Source organism: Gymnogyps californianus, chromosome 5, assembly GCF_018139145.2.
Source record: "Gymnogyps californianus isolate 813 chromosome 5, ASM1813914v2, whole genome shotgun sequence".
Lineage (NCBI taxonomy): Eukaryota > Metazoa > Chordata > Aves > Accipitriformes > Cathartidae > Gymnogyps > Gymnogyps californianus.
In genome coordinates, this window is record NC_059475.1 from 6,339,338 (window position 1) to 6,360,663 (window position 21,326).

Sequence of the window (21,326 nt, forward strand, 5' to 3'; positions counted from 1 at the left end):
GCTATTTTCGTAGCAGCTACACAGAAATGCCATAATATTGTTGTCACTACAAGAACAGAAGAACTTTTTAAAGTAGTAGTTTTCTACCTTAGAGAAGAGCTGCAATATTTAGCAAACGCTGCAGAGCTGGAAGAACAGCTTCATGGAAATACAGTTTCTCAGTGATTGACTTAAAAACATTTTGCACTATTACAGTTTGGGGAATTTTTTTTTTTTGTGATAGGAGGTTATTTTTCCCTGGACTGCAAGTTTGGGGAAGCTGAACTTAAAAGTGGCTGCTTCTCTTGTTCAGCTTTGTTTTTATTTTGAGTTATACTGAGACTATTTTACAATGTCAGCTGTGATAATTGAACTGGATAAGCTTTCTTCAGATGAGATTGAGAGCAAAAAGGATTCCAAGTCAGATTTTAAGGAAGGCAAATTCAGTGAATCATGTGCAGATTATCACGGTTTTCAACTTCACTGCTCGCGTTCTGCACCAGCTGGTAAGCATGCATTTATATAAACTATTTCCTCAAATCTGTGTCTATTTACTCATGTAACATGTTGCAAGTAAACTGTAAGACCCAATAAGGAAAACACAGGATTCATTGCTGTCGCATGCAATATATGAAGTCATTTTTACTTTAGATAAAGGGTAGAACATATGTCTGTTTAAAAAAAATTCAGTGTCTCCTGAACACTCTAGCACATAGGGTACTGCTGGAGGAAGAGCCCAGGAGACTGTTACCTTGGCATTACCTGGAAGATGAGTTTCCATAGGAGATGGCATAGTTTTTGTGTAAGTTAGAGCAGCCCCAGCAGCTGCTCTGATATTAGACTTTGCAAAGTGTGTATATAAGCTGTGCTCTCTAGTGCTTAGCACTGTGGCTCCTCTTCTCTTTTCTCTGGTATTTTTTATCACATCGGGGCTTGTAAAGAGGGAACTGCAAAAAGATTTTTTGATTTCCCCCCCCCCCCCCCCCCCCCCCATGACCAGCGTGGCTCACTGGTGGTTTTTATTTTGTGGCAGGTGTTACATATAGCTACAATAGGTCCTCAAAAATGTCAATTAAATAAGCATCATGAAACTTTAATTTCTCTGAAAATTCATAGTCATGGAAAAAACAGAATGTAGCTGCCTTGGATTGTCTAACGTAACCAAGGGGACATATCTGCAGTTAATCAATGGAATCTCAGTTATGCTCTTAAAGCCTTCTAAAGTATTGGATGGTCATTCGTCTAGGAAATACCTTTTAAGAACGGCTACTCTGATTTCTTGTGGACTACATATGTATTCTGACTTGCACAACTCCCAAGGGATAATTTGATTTTGATCATTTTTTCACTTGCTTGTGACCCCTGGAACAAAGCACAGACAAGACAAATGGAGAATATCTGAATGTAAGTGACACTTTATCCATGACAGGACAACCAACCTGCAGTGGAAGACTGCGACTTTCACTTGGCTAAAGTAGGCAAATATATAAATAAAAATTAGATATTTTTAACTCTGTAACAAACTTTGGGAACATTTTTTACTTATAAATTCAGTTCTTACATATTAAAATGATCAAATGGTTGGGATGTCATGCTATCTATCCTTTTGCAAGAAAAACAGATAACTTGTGTTTTCCCTAATAGAAATTTTCTAATTTGGCTTCCTGTAAAGCCTTCACTAACTCTTGTAAAACAGAATTTTCTCAATAGATGCACTTTTGAAAGTTTCTCTTGTATGTTAGCAAGTTTTTGCAAGGTCAGGAATTGGGTGTCTGTTCCCCCGGGATCCTATAACATAACTTTAAAATTACCTCTCCTACCCCAAAGAGGTGCCATTAAAGAATTTATGCCTGTACTAGGTGATATGCTTCACTATGTTCCCTAAATATCAAAGTAACCTGTTCTAGCCTATCCAGTCGATCAAGAGTAAAATGAACTTTTAGCATGGGCAGCATATTGTTTGTGGAACTATACCATTCAGAGTCCTGCAGCAAAGAGATAATAAAAAATCAAACCTCCTTGCTGGGATTCTTCTATTTGGAAGAATAATTATTTTCTTTTTAAAAGAATTACATCTTGCAAGTATTTGTTGCGAACACTGTTAACTTTTCCTAAAACAAGAACAGTACTAGCAAGCATCTTTGACAAATGTTTTGTCAGAGTTTGAAGATTTTCTTGGTTTGTGTTTTTGCATCATGGGAAGAATCAAATAAATGCTGACGCATTGTCTTAATATTTTTTGGATTTTATGAATGATGACTTAAAGCAAATGCAATCTCATCTTTTGCCTTCTAAAATTTTCCTTGATGTATTTATTTTACCAATGTTTGAAGTAAGCAAGCTCTTTGTAGTTTCCAGTGTTGTGTTGGGTTGGGTTGGCTGAAGTTTGAATGGAATAGTGTCAACAAGTCCTATTTGGCTTCCACGTGTCATTTTCTAAAAGGAACTTCTACTTGCTCAGCCATGGCTATTGATAAAAATAAACAGTTCTTGGTTATACTACAATGATGGACCCTATTTCTTCATGAGTAGAGTATTTGCCAACAATGCTGTTTCACATGCAAAATGAAAACTTTGAGCTATGGGAAGTAACTGAAATTTTGCTCTTAGAATTTAGGGGTTTTTAGATAGCAATAACAGTATGAAAATCTTCAATGAAATCAACATCCTACATCAGGGTGCTGCACTGAAGTTTGCTAGTGTTGGCTCCTCTGCCTCATAGGACTCCAGCCTCTACAGTTGCAGCCTTGGGACTCTTACATTTAGACTCAATGCTTTTTTAGATTTTCAATGTTTTTTACAGACGATTTAAAAAACTCTCCTCTAAAATCATTCAAATCACCAACAAATGGTAGTATAAGGTACCTAAGCTATGAAAACATAAGCACTCAGTGTGAACCTACAAAAACAGCAGCAACAGAGAAGAACATGTCCTTTTTCTTCTGTTCAATCTGCTGTCCACATACTTTTTGTGTTATGAGAGGTTTATTGTTTAAAATTTATTATGTTGTGCTTGTACTACGATTTTTTTATATGTAAAGCAGAGAATTCAATAGAGAGAGATTATCACTTAAGAAAAACTTTTCTTCCTCTAGTACTGATGTGTTAATTTTAAACATAACACCTAACAGTGCAAATACAGAAAAGTGAATACTCTGACAAAGTAAAGTGGTATCCTGCAATACAGTCTGATGTTCTCAGAATGGAAAATGGAAACGTTGCTGGTACAGAAAAATATTAACCATATTTTTATTTTCTTCCTGCTTTAACCAAACCCATTGCAGTAGGGTGTAACTGTTAAATTACTTTCCTCCTCTCTCTTCTTAAATGGGAAAGAACGTTGTTATAAATAAGCTTAACTTTCTGTATATCACTCCATTTTCCATTCTGATGCAAGTACCAATCCTGAGGCATATTTATTTGGGATCTGCAGATATGTCAGAATACATTGTAGAGAGTAATAACACCAGAATAAGAACAACAGTATTGTTAAATTAACATTCTGCATATAGAATACAGACTTTTTCCATGTAGAGCATTATTGAAATCTGTGGGTGTTTATCACTTGCAGTGTAATACTGAGACATTGTTTCAAAAGATGAAATCCTGAAATGCACGACCAAGCTTGGTTGACGAATGCTCCATCAACAGATCGATGACCAATGTTGGTTTCCACAGCACTCGGATTACCTGGACTCCGGGTGAAAGTTTGAATGGAGCAGTGATACTTGTAGACACAGCAGATAATGTGGGGTTGGTGGGTTTTTAGAGATGCCAAGCAATCTTTAAGAAAATAAAGCTTATTTTGATTTATAAGCTACTTATCCTGCAAAGAAGAATTTTTAATACAATATGATAACATGAATGCCAGTGTAACAGCTATGGCAATTTGTCTTCACCAATGGGCAACAGGTTATTCACAATATAGAAATATAGGACCAGATCTCTGTTTTATTTGCCAGGGTAGAATTTCCTCCAGGGCCTGGCGTATTTGCTGTTCAGACTTCTCCCAGGAAGCAAAGCTAATTTGAATATTACAGCTGTAAATATTTGTGCAGACTTAAACCTTATTATCCCTGATATATGCTGTTCTGCTTCATCTCTTGTTAGTCTGGAAATGACTGAAAACATTCAACCTACAATAATGGTCTTTATCTCCTAATCTTTGTTTTACAACTATACGACAAATCATACTCGGAAACATTTCTCCACATAAATTCTCTAATATATTCCTAGAGATTATTTTGTCCTAGTAACTCTTGATCAAGAATAAAGAAACCTCTTAAAAATATATAATAAAAAAACCCATGAGCCATAAGTAAGATCTTAGTAGCGTAACTGGTAGTGGTGGGGTCAGTGTACAGCACTCAAACCCTCCTGAAATGAGACATGCACTAAATCACACGGATTTGACTCTGTGATTTTTGGTAGAATGGTACAAGGCTAGAGAAACAATTTTTTTTTCTGCCTTTTTTGTGGTTCTTTTACTGATGAGTTTGGGGGGGAAGGGATGTGAAAGTTATTGTCCAGAGAATAGTTGCTATGTTTCAGAAGTTATTTTTATTGCCAGTCTATTTATGTATTAGAAATCACCCATATGGTGTATGAGGCTATAAACAGAACAAAATGAAGTACTAAACTCATAGCAAGTAAAAAGGGTTAAAAAATTAAGGATGTATTCCTGCAAAAATCCATGTGGCACAAACACCACAGCTAGGCTAACAGGGTGCTCAGGGAAAGGAAAATAGGAGTTATTGGGTAAAGATGATGTAACTGAGTAAACACTTTCAAATGTTTAGTGGTTTGTGTCCAAGACCGTCAATGTAGTAAGTGTATATATACAGAGGTAACAGCTGTATTTTTCTATTTTAGCAGAGCTTGAGGGGCAGAAGAGCCTTTGGGAGTTAGAAGAGCAGTGGGGGTGGCTTGAGTTTCACCAACATAAAATGAAGTCCCTTTCTAGACATCAGAACGTGTGGGGATTAAGGAGAAAGGATAAGCAAAGTTTGTCCTCATTTGCCACTAGAACAAATATGATGAAAAGGGCAAGAATTTAGCAAATTCCCCCACAGGTATCTGCCCCTCTTTTCCTTTCCAAGACGGTTATAAGAGAGGCAGCAGCAGACTGAGCTCTGAGTCCTTGCTGTTATCCTTCTCAGCAACCTGTCTAGACAACTTGCTACATCACCCCCTCTGAAAAACTTTTCACAATGCACATATCACAGCTTTATGGGAGTGTCACTTCAGAGAGGAACAAAATTATGTACTATGAAACTAGAATGCAAAGTGGTGGAGCACTGTCTTCAAAAAAAAGCATTTCCTTTATTGAAATGGAAATATTTAACAGGAATTTTACTGGGGGGGAAATCCAAAAGAATCTACAGCTTTTACTTGAATTTTTTTTTTATTGTGAAGCCCTACATAAACGTCCCTTAACTGATTATATTTCCATCATTCCTGAAACATCAAAATACTTCTGCTTACTGAAAATCTGCTAAACCGGTGTTTCTTATTTATAAACTTTAGAAGGTAGTTTAATTGCTGAATGAAATTTCCTCTTTATTTAAGTTTTCAGAAGTGTTTCAATCATGGTCACATCACAACGTCCAGGGAACTGAATAAATAAGTTGTAGCTTTGTGCATAAATCTGTACCACATCACCAATTTGCCTTAATTACTCACACTAGGATTATATCATAAAAACAAGAAGGGAGCAGACACAATACACAGGAAACTATGTCTATGGTTACAATCCAACTGAAGTCCCTGTCTTCAAGTGAGCTCTGTAGGAAGCTGCAGTGCAATGCAGAATCAGGACTGGAAACACCTACAGTAAAGTAATTTTTGAAACCGTGTGTTTACTTGAAGTGAACAAATCTAACAAAGTAATCTTTGCACAAAGATTAGGTGCTATTGTTCTACTTCTCTATTCCATTTTCTTTTGTAAAACAGAAGGTCAAGAAATGCATTTTTCTGTCATTTCAAGAAGCAATTGAGAGACTCCTGTCAGGAAGATTAATATTCAGAAATAATCCTTCTACTTGTTATGCCATGTCAAGCCAACATTTAGTTGAAAGCCACCAAGAAACATAATTAATTCAGCAGTAGAGCAGAAATAAGTTATTAGCAGTCTCCTAACCTCAATGCAGCAGAAAGCATTTCATTATTTCTGACAGATAACATTATCTTTAATTCTAACTTTACCTTGGAGGCAGACTTGGCTATGTCCAAATAACCATAAGTAAAATGCTGGCAATTTTGAAAATGAAGTGGGCATCTTGCGCGGTGATTGCAGGTGGAGGGAAAGGGGGAGAAAGCATGTTTGTTCATATGTTGATTGAGGCTGGGACTCAAAGTTATGTAGTATGTCCTCAGTCGAGCTGAGACTTTAGTACGGGCAGGAGTCAGTCTTTTTGCTGTTCAGCCTAAAGATGCACAATGAGCTACAACTGGAAGATCGTTCTCTCTTTGGCACTACCCTCTGTACCAAAATTTCATTAATAATACACAAAATAAGCCTGTAGCTAATGAACAATTCGGAGATTGCAGAGAGGCCTAACGTACTGAGGCATTCAACTCTGCCCCGGGGATCATGACTTCTATCCTCACATGGCTACAATAAATAGAAAGTAAGCTGGATATAGAAATTTAATTTTTCCCAGAAGCATTGTTTTCTCTTCTGTGCTCTTCCTTCCTCTAATGAGCTATTTACTTGCAATTCAAGAGTGGGGTAGGTCAACTAACTCTGAGTAAAGACACTCTAATGATTTATAACCACGGATTTTATTTCCCAAATTCCCTCAGTAGCAATAGATGAGGTATATCTACATAAAGAATATGCTGCCCTCACAGATATTACTAAAACTTTCCCTGATTTGAAAGGTGAATTCAATACATACAAAACAGATGAGTGCAGACTTGGTAACAAAGGTGAAAAAATGGGAACAAGAGTCAAATCTGAACGGTCTTCCTACAGCACAGTGTATCTTACACCTGCAAAGCTTGTCTACAACAATGAAACACTTATCTTAGTTGTTAGAAGAAGTAGGTCTGTATGCTTACGTCTTTTCTCCTTGAAAAATGAGCATAAATTGACAAGCAGGTGTCCAGTATGATACAGGATGCAAGATGACTCGGTGTGGATGAGGAGATCACTGAGGTATTTCAGGTTTCTTAAAAATTCAAGTCTGGGGATATGTCTCTCTAAGCTATTGTAACAACATGTTTTAAAAGAACAAGTCTGAAGGTCATGAGCGTTATAAGTAGAGTGGACTGATGGCCGCATATTGATAACTTTGGTAAGTAAAGGGTGCTCCTCTGGCGATGCAGAATACAGTTGTATTCCATGTTTGAACACAGGCTTTACTATAAGATCTGACGGCTATGTCTAGACAGTATGCAATGAGGAAACAAATGATGTCATTTAGTACAGGGTCTATAAGCTATTGCTTACAATCAGTTTCTTTTATTGTGTTAATAAAACAACCCATATTTGGGTTTCTGTTACACCACCATAAATGTATAGAAACTCTAGTAGATTTTCTAGACCTTTGTGATATTTGTATCGGTATTGTAATATGACCTAAGTTAATCTGATTTAAAAAAAAAACAAAAACAAAAACTTCCTGAAAACACAAGTTTAGTAATATTTAGAAGGGACATCATGGGAGAGAGAGAATTATACACAGAGTTATCTGTGCAGGCAGCTGAATGTTATAAATAGAAAGAGTTTTGAGTGGTGCTGGAAGAGACAAGTGTGTTTTTCCAAAAGCACATGGTGAGAGAGAATTTGGCTGCCTATTAGTTTCAATTCTAAAATGTGCTGGTTTGCTTGTAAAATAATAAATTGAGATGGTATCTTTAGGAATTATGTATTTATATATGCAAAAGTATTAGTAATTATTTAGATCTTTATCATATTTGTGCTCCTGCCTTTTGGGGGGGCATGGTGAAGTCACTTAGATCCAAATACATCAATCTCTTGAGCCAGTACAATAATGTCAAACCTCTCTGGCTGTATACTTTTTGTAAAGAGAATTAGCCTCAGGTTTCTGTTTTAATGCTTTGATTGAACATTTAAGATGACTATTTCTAAAATACATATGTTTATTTTCTGTATCAAAATGAAAAAGATAGCACTTCAAAACAGCATCCTAAATTACATCATATATCATAAATCTTTTAAGCAATAGCCTTCCTTATTTTGCTGCTGTACTTCTGTTTTTCTCTGTAATGCAGTGTGCTTTATGAAAATGCGTGTTGTAGTCAGCTACTAATAGTAATTATTTCAGAATGTTGCTAACAAGAAAGGTAGAGAAATACGTTTAGCAAATTTGGTTCAAAGGAACAGAATGATGTATGTTGAAGACAAACTGTATCAGCCTTACCCGAGTCCTAAAATGCAAAGTTCTACAGTACCTTTTTCTTGCAGATTTTGAAATAAAGAATTTTCTTGTACTTCCTATTAGAAAGGAAATTCTCTCTTACTTACATTTATCTGCAAAGTTTTCATCTGTTAGTTGCTTTAAATACTCTTTGCCTTAATTTCTTTGTTTTCTCCCATTCTTTTCTTTCTATAAGGAATAACAGGTCAATCATACTGTGCATGGCACTGGGACTGTGAATAAGAGTTTAAAACTGATTTCTTCTTTCTCTACTTAGGCATTGAGAAAGAACTAAATACCAGAATTCCATGAAGTCACTAAAATAACTTGAGTCAGTCCACACTGTAAGCTTTTTCGCATCTCATCTTGATATATCTTTGCCTTTTATATTCCAAACATTTTGATTTTGACACTCTAAACCTGCTCCTGCATCTCTTTCCGTTCAAAAGTTTCCAATTCTGCAAGAAAAGAGCATAAAATATTCAAGGAAAACGCCCTTGTAGGAGCATTCGTTTACTCGATCTTTCCTTCACTCCAACAACATTCTGCTGAACCTGAACAAGGAAACCAATGAATTATTTAAGTGAACCACTATCAAAATCTCAGGTAGCGATGTCATAGATCTATGCTCCAGATTTCTGCTGTCTGATTCTATTTTGCCAAAGGATGAGACGTAACGAGGTCTGCACGCTTTCTCTTCCAGGATCCTCACTAAAGCAAGCTCCATTAGTGCAGCTTTAAAGAGACAAAAATTAATGAATAGAGGTTCTTGCCCTGTGGGCCTTGCCAAGCCAAAAAGGCTTTTTTTACTCAATGGCACTTTGACAGAGTAAAGGCTGGATTATGGCCAGTCTTTCGGAAAGGCAATTTCTTATGTACATCAATCAAGAGTATAATTATATTCATCTGTGGGTTTCCTAAAATGACCGTCTTGAAAAATGCATGGACTCTGGAAGTTGTCTCTGAGAAAGCAAAGGACGACGGAAAGTGAAGCCTAGTTTTGCTACGACGCTTGAGTTGGCTGCTCATTGTGGCTCTGCGGAACGCCTGGTATGAGGTACCAATTGTCGCTGCTCACTTCTATTGACTAAACTTAATGTTATTTTAGAAATAAACCAGTAGTAAAAATAGCAAGTGTATTTTGGGATAGCACTGATATATCTTCTTTCTTTCTGTCAAAAAAAGACAAAAGATTGAGTCATTCAGGATTAAGGAACTCTGTGTCTCTGTATATTTATGTGCCCTTTTATTTTTGTTTATAAAAACCCAAGGAGAACATAAATCTTCAGAATTCAAGGACGGTCAAAGCTAAGTTGAATGAAGTTTATTCCAAATGTTGACATCTTATTTTTCTTGAGTGACTTGGCCTTGTTCTCTGACTAATTTAACTAAATGATGTAACAAATGCGGGGTTTTTTATATCTCTTTCCTTCATTTCTGGAAGAACGCAGTTTTGTACACACTTTTCACACAGGATATACGCTACTGGCTTGTTCACTTACCTCAGGAAGGAAATAGCAAGGGGCTTTCAAAGAAGTACAAATAGGTGTCCCATTTATAGACATTTTGTAACCCTCAAAATTCACAAAGTTTAATACAATGCATTTTTGGCATGTTCTACTCTTTCTTAATAGTATCTGTTACAGCAGAATTAAATGTGATAACTATCACTTTTATTTTTAGAAAGCCTTGTTTCCTAATGTTATAATTTTGATGTCCCTATGCTTTCCTTCTGATCTTCTGTGCTTTACTGGGAAAAGCAAAGCACAGATTTGGGAACTCTGTGAGGGAACTGTTATGCTTACAGGAATTCCAATACTGACTCAGGTCAAAATCTACCTTGTTTGGTAGTGATCAGTATCTGCTATTTCAGAGGAAAGGAGAACAGGAAAGCATCTTGTTGGCCATGTTTCCAGTACCTCCTCAAGGATATCCTACCACTTGATCTGACTAAGCAGCACTGAAGTCCTGCAGGAGGTATGGCACTCAGCTTGAGAAAAATCAGTCTTCAGTTTCACAAAGATCAATCTTCAGTTTCATAAATGCACTTGAGACTAAACTTGAGTTTAGTCACTTGAGAGAGAAGTTCCCAAACCACTAGCTAGTTCAAAACTGGTGTAAAGTGTGCTTAAACGAGTCCAGGGAGGGGGGCGAAAAGATCCTCTAGAACTGATCATCTTGTGATTTTCACTGAAAACCCTCATAACTAATACTAGGAATTTGACTTGCAATCTTGTATTCACATTTTGGCACCAATGTTGATTCCTTTCTTTCTATGTAGCTCATATTTTTCAGTTTTACAAGGTCTGTTACTCTCATTCTTCACAACCAGAACATATTCTCCTTTCCCTTTTGATTTACTCAATATAGAGCACTTGAAATAGTCTTCATCTCTGCTCAAATTCCTAACTTTTTTCCTGACCTTTGCACAAAGGTAACTTCTCATCTGTCCATCAACACTTTTGATTTGGTTTCATCTCACTTGTGACTTTTCACTTCACATTGCATGTCTATTTTTTATTTTTAGCATCTGTTTTCTCACTCATTCCTTTACACCTCTCACTTTTGGAGTGATAACTATTCCCAAGTATAACACACTTTAAACAACCATCTTCAGTTCCTTTCTTAAAACCAATTGTTTAACTTTCAGGTACTTTCAGTACCTTAAACTTTCTTACCCCACTTCTTTAATACTCTGACTTGTCTCTCATTAATAAGACACTTGGTCTTTGCTCGTGCCGATGGTATGATCCTACTGATGTTAATTATTTCCATTTCTTTCATGGTTTCCTTTTCTATCTTAATCTTCTTTCAAAAAAGAAAAAAAAGAGGAAACTTATTCTCTCCTTTTTTTAAAAGTCTGCAAAATTCTGTTTTTAATATATACTTTCTGTGAAGAAGAGAACTAAAATAAGGAAGTGAGTTTGAGGTTGATATATCTGGGCATTTTTTGTGAGTGCAGTTGACTAAACTACACAAGGTCTGATATGACGTATGCCATCCATGTAAATTTGAATGTCTCCAGTAATAAGGAATTTTCTCTGTTATTATTTAGGCAATTTTTTGAAAAATGAGATGCGAATAGATTGAGGAGCCTCAATTAAAGAGTCAAACACTAAAGCTCCTTCTCATTTTGCAGAGCTATGGGTCCACTTAGCATCTCTGGAAAAATAAGTCCTGACTGATGTGCCCAAGGCCATGAAAGAGCTGGTGAGCCATAAAGTCTAAAAAGCTGCTTGTGGGTTTTTAAAAAAATAAATAGTAAATGTATTTTTCAATTTTTCCCCAATTATATTATTAATTTGGCATGTCTTATAAAGCTTACTGGATGTAATTCAGCAAGAATAAAATATAACACTTCTAGAAAGGAAAGATATTTTTAAGGTATCAGTAAAGCCTTTTCATAAAATGGCAAAAATATACGTGGAATCAGGATATGCTCTGTTAAGCCCAAAGAGAAGGCTGGCATTGGAGTTTGAGTGCCATTTTGATTTCCAAGCGGTAAGTGTGTTATCCTTTATCTTTCCAATTTTAAGAGTAGGCACAGTAAGGGCAAGGTTTCCTGCTGCTGTAAAGCTGAGAACAGCCGGTCATTCACAGAATTACACCTGTTTCCTTCAGCTGGGGGATTTACCTCAAACTTGTAACGCAGACATACATAATTTTTAATCCTGTAGAATTATGGCCACAGGGAAGTTCAATTGTGAGCATAAAAATTGTCTTGTCTGAGTCATATAGTGAAACTCTTGTGAGGAGTCATTTGGAGGAAGTAAGGAGGTGTACAAAGACAATTCCACTGTTTCTCCTTCATTAGAGAAAGCTTTTTAGTGCAATAAAGTGGTCATTTACTCGTATTGCTATACTTTAAGCATTACTCTTTCTATTAAAAAAAAACCATAAAGCAACTTTAGCTATTGCGAAGGAACGGTTGGAGTGAGTTTCAAAGAAAGATTTTTACTTTATGGGCTTTTTATAGAAATGCAAATTGATTTGTTAGGAGTAATGCTTGCAGATAGCTCTGCAGAAATGAATTTGTAACTAACAGCTTAGAGTGAAAAAACAGTTTAGCTGTTTCTCCTGAAAAGATGAGGGAGAGAACCAAGGAATCTCTTGGATGTGCCAAGCTCGTGGCAATGTGCTTTTCGAAGCATTTTATGTGGTGATTTGAGATCTTGTTAAAACCTGGAACAACTCACAGTGCATATATACATACGTTGACTTCTTCGAGAACAGATTGGGAAGGCGACCGCTTGGCGCTGTCAGTGCTCCTTTGTTCGCTGCCGCGCGTGCAATGTGCAAGTGAAACAAAGGTGTGGGTGCGATCCAGGCTTTGGATGTGTAACGGCGAGTAAGACATAATCATACGCCCCAATGTTCCCTCTCTGCTTTTGAGAAGATATTTAAAAATAAGGGATATAAAAACCAGATGAATGTTACAAATATGAAGCTACCACACATTCCAAGTTGGCTTGTTAGCTTTGTTCAAACTGTCCTCCAAAAATAGTTCTGATGATTATGCCACAAGTTTAATGATGCCATGGGACTATTTCTCTCTGTTGCCGTGCAGGGCAGCAGGGCAAAAGTTTTCTTATTGAACTTTTTTTCTAAAGTAGGAGAAAAAGCCCTAAATGTGCTGTTCGAACACATGAAAGAACACACCATCTTGTTTGTTAATTAGCAGAGGTTATGCAGGCTTGTTCTGCAACACCAGCTTTTATTAGTAAAGCACTGGGATTTTTTTATAACAAGGTAGAGCAGCTACTTGCTGTTAGACTGCCTGAGTAGAGCCCTGACCAGAAGTTTCCTCTCATTACAGGTACAATTAATATTAAGAAATGTGATCCCAGTAATGTTTAGAAACTTGAAATAACTGTCATGAACCTGATACGAGGCTGAAAAGTTTTTAAGGACTTTCCATCCAATACTATATTTTCCATACAAAGCAACTACCAACAAGCCAACTCCTTTCCTCTATTTTCTAGCAAAGCTTCCAGCGTCCAAATCAGCTCCAAATGTGCTTTTGTTCCTCACACTGATGATGATCAAATGTGAACAAAAGCTACTGCGCAGAGCTCGCTTAAGACATCTGAACAGGTTTTGAAAGAACTGTTTGTAGCAAATCAAGGGTTTGAGTGTTTAGAGTCAAGCTGATAATTTTGTTCCCAGAAGTGGAATCCTACTATTGTCTCATATTTTCCTCTTGTCATTACAGTATGAATTATATTTTGACACATTTTATAACTTTAAAAATTCTCCAAAGGACCGAGTCTCCAAGGAGGAGTACAAATAACTCCTATTGATATTTGCATGATGCGGGAGAAGACTTGGCTCCTGAAATTGCTGCTGTGTGAGTAGTCATCTTGGGCAGCACATTGCTAACACCAGAGCCTAGTACCCAGTGCTGTCTAAAGCTCTTGCACTTCTCTTTGGCACCGTGTCATGTATCTAAATTTTCCTATGAAAGGGATACTGAGCGGCCTGACTGCACAAAGTTCTTTGTTTTCCCCCGCTGCACTGGCACACACCAGCGCTGGCTGTGAGGCTGCTTGTTTAAGAAACCCTGGGCCTCAGCCTGCATTCCTCAGTGTCAGCCTTGGGTAGCTGCAGCACAACACGGGGATATAATGTAAGTTGAAACTGCAGTCCTGTTGACTTGAGTATCAGTTAATGCTTAAAACACTCTCCAGTAGATGGTAGCTGCACAGCATCGGTATGCTACAAATACACTTCCCCTTGAATTTAAAGTTCCTTGGTTGATTATTCCTACCTGAAACTTTAATTCCAATAAAAAATGACAGTCAAATCTTACGTGGAGTCACACAATAAGCAATTAACAGAACTTAGTCTTTAAATATGGGTAGTTGCACAAGATGTCAAAAAGATTAAACTATCAAGAAATTCTGAAGGTGAATTTTAACTTGGCCATGTTCTTGCAGCATATGCTTAGGCTAAAATCTGATATCAGTATTTCAATGTGTGTAGCTAAAATTAAGTATCACAAGGTGTAGTAGGAAGAGTTTTAAGTTTAGTCATCTCAAGAAGTTCGACCGCTTCTTTCATGAAGGTTTTGTTGTATGGAAACAAATAGTGAAAATTGCATCCTTTAATGACAGAATATGGAGATTTCATGATTAAAGTTTATTTTTTAAAAAAAGTATAAAAACCCTTGTGTTAGAAAACCAGTAGTTAATGGGAAGAGAAGTGGTTAACAATTACCATTAACAAGGACTTTCACCAGCAGTGTTAATTGAATTTTTGTGGTTCTTGACACTTTTTTCATTATAAATGCCTTTGCAGTTCTAGCCTAGAAAAGGGATGAGGATTTGCAAAATACTTTTTAAGACAAGGGCATTTTTTAATTACTTTACCAGCCTTTTGCTGCAGATGGAACATGCAACTGTAGTTTTTCTTTAAATAAGAAAACTTGATATAAATCACTTCTGTGATGTGCATGTTGCATTTTGGAACTTATCTTCAGTTTTATCAGATTCAGTGACACTATTACAGTGAGTAATGTGGGCCTTGGATTTTTTTTGTCTTTGCATCTGTGTTAATGAGGAGTGTTTCCTAGTATCACAGTTATCAGGATCCTGAATGTACAGGAACTATGTGGTAATGCTGCAGTATGTGTTAGCAAATCTTTGAAAAAAAAACTTAGAAATTCAATAGAACAGCAAAACAAAGGACTTTCTGCTCCACAGAATTCACTCAGATGGCATTTACTGCAGAAACTGGACACTGCATACAAAGAACAGAATTAATGACTAAGATGTGACAAGATATTTCTTAATCTTTACTGCGTCTGGACTGTTTAATACATTTACTTAGCTTGGGCACAAGTTAGTACTTATAAGGAAAATCATGAGACGTGACTGTTGATGTAAGAGCATCAACTAATTAAACATTAAAAGGTAATTTTTTAATCATATTCATTTGTGAAAGCTATTTTTCATAGTATCTGGTTTGACACGTAGCATAGTTATTTACATGATGTATGTTAAAAACTACTACATTAGAAGATTGTGCCCTTCTATGACTAACTTTGCGTTTAAAAAACACTGGAGAACCAGGTGTAATACGTAAAAGCTGACAACTTGGTCAGGAGTTGGCTTAGCTAAAAAATAGGTGAAAGTTGGAGGATTTATTACTTCGGCAACCATACTCTGAAATGACTAGGGCTCTGTGTGAGCACATCTTTCCTTTTACATAGTGCACTGAATCAAGGCTGCTATGATAGTATTGTTATTTCTATATTCTCACATTGCTTCGAAACCATTACTAGATGCGACCACAGCTTTTTTCACGATGATTAAATTTGACACAGCATTCAAATAGGAGAGCTTCCACAGAAGCTGGGAGGCGTTGTGCCAACTTAGGCTAGGAAACAACTGGACCTTAAGTTTTGACTTCCTTGTTTAGTCTTCAGCTTTTCCCATTTGGCCTCTTTCATGCTGTTTCTGGGCTACTTGATAAGCTCTACATTTGTTACTATTTTCACATATACAACAAGGAAGAATATGATTGTGGAGACATTGTATTCAGTTTGCAATCCTGAGTTACCACTCGAAATGCTGAAATTCCTTTTATTTTATGTTGATGTCTTCAAGGTTTGCTTCTTGCACCTGTAGGTGCTGATGTATCACGAGTTGGTTTCTCACTGTGTGTCCTTTGGCCTGATTTTACTTCCTGAAATCAGGCAGGCAGAGTAATTGGTAGTGTTTGGGATGGTGTACAAAACCAGTATTGTTTGCATAATTTCTACTAATCAAATTATCAGAAGTGACTGGTATTGAGGCTAGGGTTTCCACTATTTTCTTAACATGGAAATAGTGGTCTTACAGTTGCACTATAGATGAAGTTATTGAGGTGGTCTCTGTATTTTTTAAAAATAAGACTTTTTTCTTTCTTTTCTTTTTTCTTATCAAACTGTGGCAAATTTACTCAGAATACAGAATTTCCCCCTGGCTGAATTTGATAGCTCAGTGTGGACTTTTTAGGGCAAAAGCTGGAGAGTGGTAAGAAAGCTACTATTGATGGTGAGGAAGCACATCTTCGACACTGAAAACATGAATCCACAGTCTCCATAAAGAAATGAGCCTGTGATGTGTATGTCACTGATAGACTCTGGAATCAATCATTAAAAATAAATCAGCTTTGTGTCACTTAGCTAATGAAATATATTGCCATAAATTCCTCTTCTTTTTTTTTTTTTTTTTTAAGATGCTGGAAGCCCTCTTTTGATTTACTTTACCAGAAATGACTGTGCTAATATGGTGATTCTGAGACATTCAGGCTCTCTTCTTATCATGCAATCTTTCTGCAGAACATAAAAATGATATAGCTGCATAGCTAATTTCTTTGTCTTGTGTATTCCTCTATCAATAACCTTTCTGACTCCCTTTCTACTTAATTAACATGATGGAAGATTTGTACCTTGAAATATGACAATACAGATCAATAAGTACTGGGTAAAATGTGCTCTGTCTGTTTTTATTTCTGTGTTTGCAGTATCATTGATTCATTTCTTTATATAAAAGGAGTGTTGTTACAAGAAACAAAAGCTCAGCCTTTGCTTCCTTGAAATCTTGGAACAGTGAGTTTCATACTCAGCTTATCTGTAGTACAAACACGGCGTTTTCCAGAAGGCCAAGTTTGGACTAGCTAGCTATGCAATGTCCAAGCCAAGCAGAGTCTAAGAGGGAGAAATGAAACTGGTATCCTCACTCAGAGAGAGACTACAGATTTTTGTATTAAGTGGTGCATTAGTGGTCCCTGCTGTTCAGTGGCTTCTTTGGAGTCCTTTGGTTTTCTCGCGTTTATTGAAGGACAAAGGGCTACTTCTAGTTTGGGGGTTTTTTGTCTGGGATTTTTTTTTTCTGCCTTAAACTTAGCCGAGAGGAAACCTGAGGAAGCTGCCTCCACCAAATGGATGCAATAACTTAAAGCTTTTTTTAATGTTTTCTCCTATTAATGTTATTCTCACCCTCAATGTTCATATTCCAACTCCTGTGTTGTGATTCTCACCCTCCTTAGAGAGAATTTGAAATAGAGAAATGATGTGACTGATAGTTCAACACACCCTCTTTAACGTGAAGAATGAAAAGAAACACTCATCCTTCTAAGGGTAAATTTATTTTCTAGCAAAAAATCTTTTTGGATCAATTCTAAATTTCTGCTGCAGTTGCGTGTAATCTTTGTATAGCATTGTCAGTAAGAGACAAGTTCTCTAAATGTATACAAATATGGTTTGTTTACTACTTTGTTTTGAACTTATTTAGTCTGCGTGATCTGCAACAATCATCCACTAGGCTGACGTTAACTTTCAGCCTAAATTATAATGGCTTGAAATGTATAACTGATTCAAAATGTAACTGACCTGCTGTTTTGGGAGGTAAGGCAACAAGGTAGACCTACCTATTCCGATGTGCCTTTTCTCTGTCCTACATTGCTTTTCTCTGTTCTTCCTCCACAATCAGTGGTGGTGTTCTGAAGCCAGAGAAAAATGAGAAGGCTTCTTTACAACTTCCAGGGATAGAGTTTTTATAGGATCATACCAAGAATGTGTTTGGTCATGACTTGAGAGTGTGTAGGTGCTCAAGGGGGAAAGGCGTCTCCTGGAGAAGTGCTGAAGGACCAACCTAGGAGTACACAGGTGGCATGGTACCATTGAAATTCACGGTTAGTAATCGCTGACCCACGTTAATTTCTGAATCATGCAAGGGATTTGCTTGGGTGTACTGTGTCAGCCATTCAGCATGCCAGAGACTCTTTTAATAACTTACTAGGTTCCACGTTGTTAACAACATTATAGCGAAGACCATCACATGCTTCTGCCAACAATTGTTTAATTTGCTGGTGGAGACGTGGCCTCAGAACCTCAGCATGTTGAAGCTACACAGAAAGCATGCTCATTCAACCAAAATGCCATTGACAAGTATTCTTTCTTGTTGAGTTCCTAGTCTAGAAAGGATAGAGAAAGCAATGACAGTGACTGGGTTTTGCACTCTGAAAGGCTGCTAATGGGACTTTGCATGTTTTGTCTCATGTGCTACGTTTTGTACCACCTAAGTTTGGAGGGGGGAGGTATTTTTTTTACAGTAATAGATACTTTTCATAAGATACACATACTTAAGGTTTATCTACAGCATTTATGACAAAACAACAAAACCCTGGAGAAACAGATCTTGACACTGTACTTTTCATGCCAGATCTGTTCTCCCAGAAATTGCCAGATGGGATTTCTTCCTGGAGGCTTAACTGCTTCTTCCTCTTCCTCGTCCTCTTCTCTTAAACCAAGTACTTAAACAGTCCAAGAAATTTGACTGCTAAACCCCAGTTCTTACTGAGTAATGTTATGTTTGTCTTATACGAAAATCTTGCTTAGGGATGGTTCCATAGCATCTGGGTAAGGTTAGCCTTTTCATTTCCAGAATTTGCAATCTAATGTTTGTGTTAATACATTCCTGCTTCACAATGGGTCAGATACCAGAGGGATTGAGTTAGAACTCTTGTTCAAATAATCGTTTTCAGATTAAAGTGTATTTGCCTGTTTTCTCACTACTGTCCCAGTCTTTGTTTAAAGCGATCTGGTAGTTCCCACTCCATAAACTGAAGGACTTGCTTGTTTAACCTGAAGGTAGAGCCTGTTGAAGGGTAAAAATGTAAATGCGCTATTTCAATGGGAATTGAATATTTAGATGTTTTGATTATTCCACTTGTGCTCATTTTAGGGACCTGGATAACTTCAGTTCATCTCACTCTTGTGGTTAAAGATGTAGCTGCACTATGAAGTGTTTCAGGGAAAAGCACAGTGCAGGTGTATACTGTATTACCTGCTCTGGTAGCTGCTTATCTGCATGTTCTTCCTCTGCACTACCCACTGCACTATGGCTGAAAATTAATCATCTTCTCTGTGATCTGAATGTGGACATGAGCATTTACCACTGCTCTGCCCTACACAGTTTGCAAAATGTTTCTCATGTTGATTTTTTTTCTTAACACCAAAAAGTTTCAAAAAACCCATCCCTGCTTTCTGTCTCTATCTGTTGATTTGAGCAGTAAATTGGAATTAACTTCTCTTTAAAAACTTGAAGATTAAGGTTTTGGAGAAAGATTTATTTTTATCATTTAAATGCTCTGCAGAAGGATTTTTCTTGTTTCTTTGGTTTGTGTGGAGAGGTTTTTGTTTGATTTTGAAAGTAGGTAATTATTTGATGGTATAAATATTAGCCTAAGTAGTCTCAGGTATCTGCTGCATAGAAATTATTTGTTGTTACAGTCTTAACCTTGGCTTATTTCCTTCTTTAAAACTCAACTTTTGTCTTGATTTAAAATGATCACACACTATTTTCATGCAAGTTTGAGTCTTCTGGTAAGATGACTTATAAAGATGAAAGCACAAAGCTCTATGAAGTTGCTTACATCTACTTGAAGTGAGTCCCCAGTTGGTAAATCCCCAAATCCCTCCCCCTCAAAAAAAATTGTCTAAATAGATTTCATAAACCTTAACCTTTTCTGAATCACTCCTTATTAAAGATACTGATACATTTAAATGCCATAATTTATCAACAAATTAAAATGACTATTATAAGTTAATATATTCATTATATTGGGGTAATTTTTTCATTAGTTCTGCCCATCTTCACCTATCTTTGGTGTTGGTATATCTTGGTATATTTTGATCACACACCACAAGGAAGTTTGGACAAAATTTATGCACTTGTTTTATCAAACAGACTAGATATATAAACTCATAATTTTTCATAGCTTCATAGCAGTATTCAATGTATTTTGTTTGATTGAATTGATATAAATTAATCCTGACAAAACAGTAAGTTGTAGTGTACTCTGGCCTTACAAAGCAGATCAGATGAGTAAATCCTATAAGAAAATTTTCTTAGCATTTGGATACAGGAAGAAATGTCTGAAATTGTAGTAAAGAATTCAGTCCTGATGGGAATTGTTATTATGGAAATTTTAACTGTTTAGATATAGAATAAGGAATAAATACTGCTAATTATGTGGGGATTTATTAATTGTAAACATTATATCAAATAAATATTTTTTTTTTCACTGCTGACTGACACAACAAATCGAGTACTAGGGTAAGTGACAAGCACAATCTAGAAGAACAGGCAATAAAAAGTAACCTGTGGAGGATGCAGCTTATTTCTTTTGCAACAATATGAAACACACATATGATATGAAGGTATAGGAACAAGCATTTTTAAATTAATTCTTCACTTTGAGAATAAGTATCAAAATGTGTATATATTTGAGGAAGACTTCCAAATAGAATCAAATGCAAACAAATTATCTGTTAGAAATAGTATGCAAAATTTTGGAATAAGTATTGATAAAAATAAAACTGAAGGCTTAGAGGTAGATGAAGAATTAAATGCAAAGTTTGGTCTCAGAAAGACAGATTGTGTCAGGCAGAACACTTATCTTCTACTGTTTAAAACAAATTTCTTGGATTTAAGTAAATCACAATGTGAACCAACCTGGGAAATTAGTACTTAAATGAGACAGGCAATCCCATTTAGTAGAAGAATTGTAAATGCTAAGATATGGTTAGAAAGAACGAATGTTGCCAAAATGGTATGTACTGTTATAGGTATATATTACGGTATACTTTCTGTTGAACTTGAGCAACATGCAGGAAAGTAATGGAGAAGCCTCACATTTAGGATTGCCAATGTTTGGAAAACAAGAAAAAAGAGACTGTTTACATTTTCTTTATTTTTTAAAAGTACTCTAAAAAAAATCCAAAGTACTTCTTAATGTGAAAATTTTTAAATGAGTTTTTTGTCTAAGAAGCAAAATTACAGATTTGCTATACATTTCTAAATAATAAAAGAGGGGGATGGGAAGCCTGTTAGCAAATGGAAAGGCTTTTATTGAATCCATGTAGTATGACTACTTCACAGAGCAAAAAACCTCAGTTCTTCTCTCTTACATACT

At 36.3% G+C, this 21,326-nt stretch overlaps 1 protein-coding gene across 1 annotated transcript in view; it reads left to right on the top strand.

Annotated features, from left to right (window-relative positions):
* The first annotated feature begins 331 nt into the window (after positions 1–331).
* ANO3 (anoctamin 3) overlaps positions 332–21,326 on the top strand; it is a 215,536-nt gene continuing 194,541 nt past the window's right edge. Inside the window, exon 1 of the mRNA XM_050898227.1 lies at positions 332–485. Within this exon, the coding sequence (XP_050754184.1) occupies positions 332–485 (154 nt within the window). The remainder of the gene's footprint in view (positions 486–21,326) is intronic.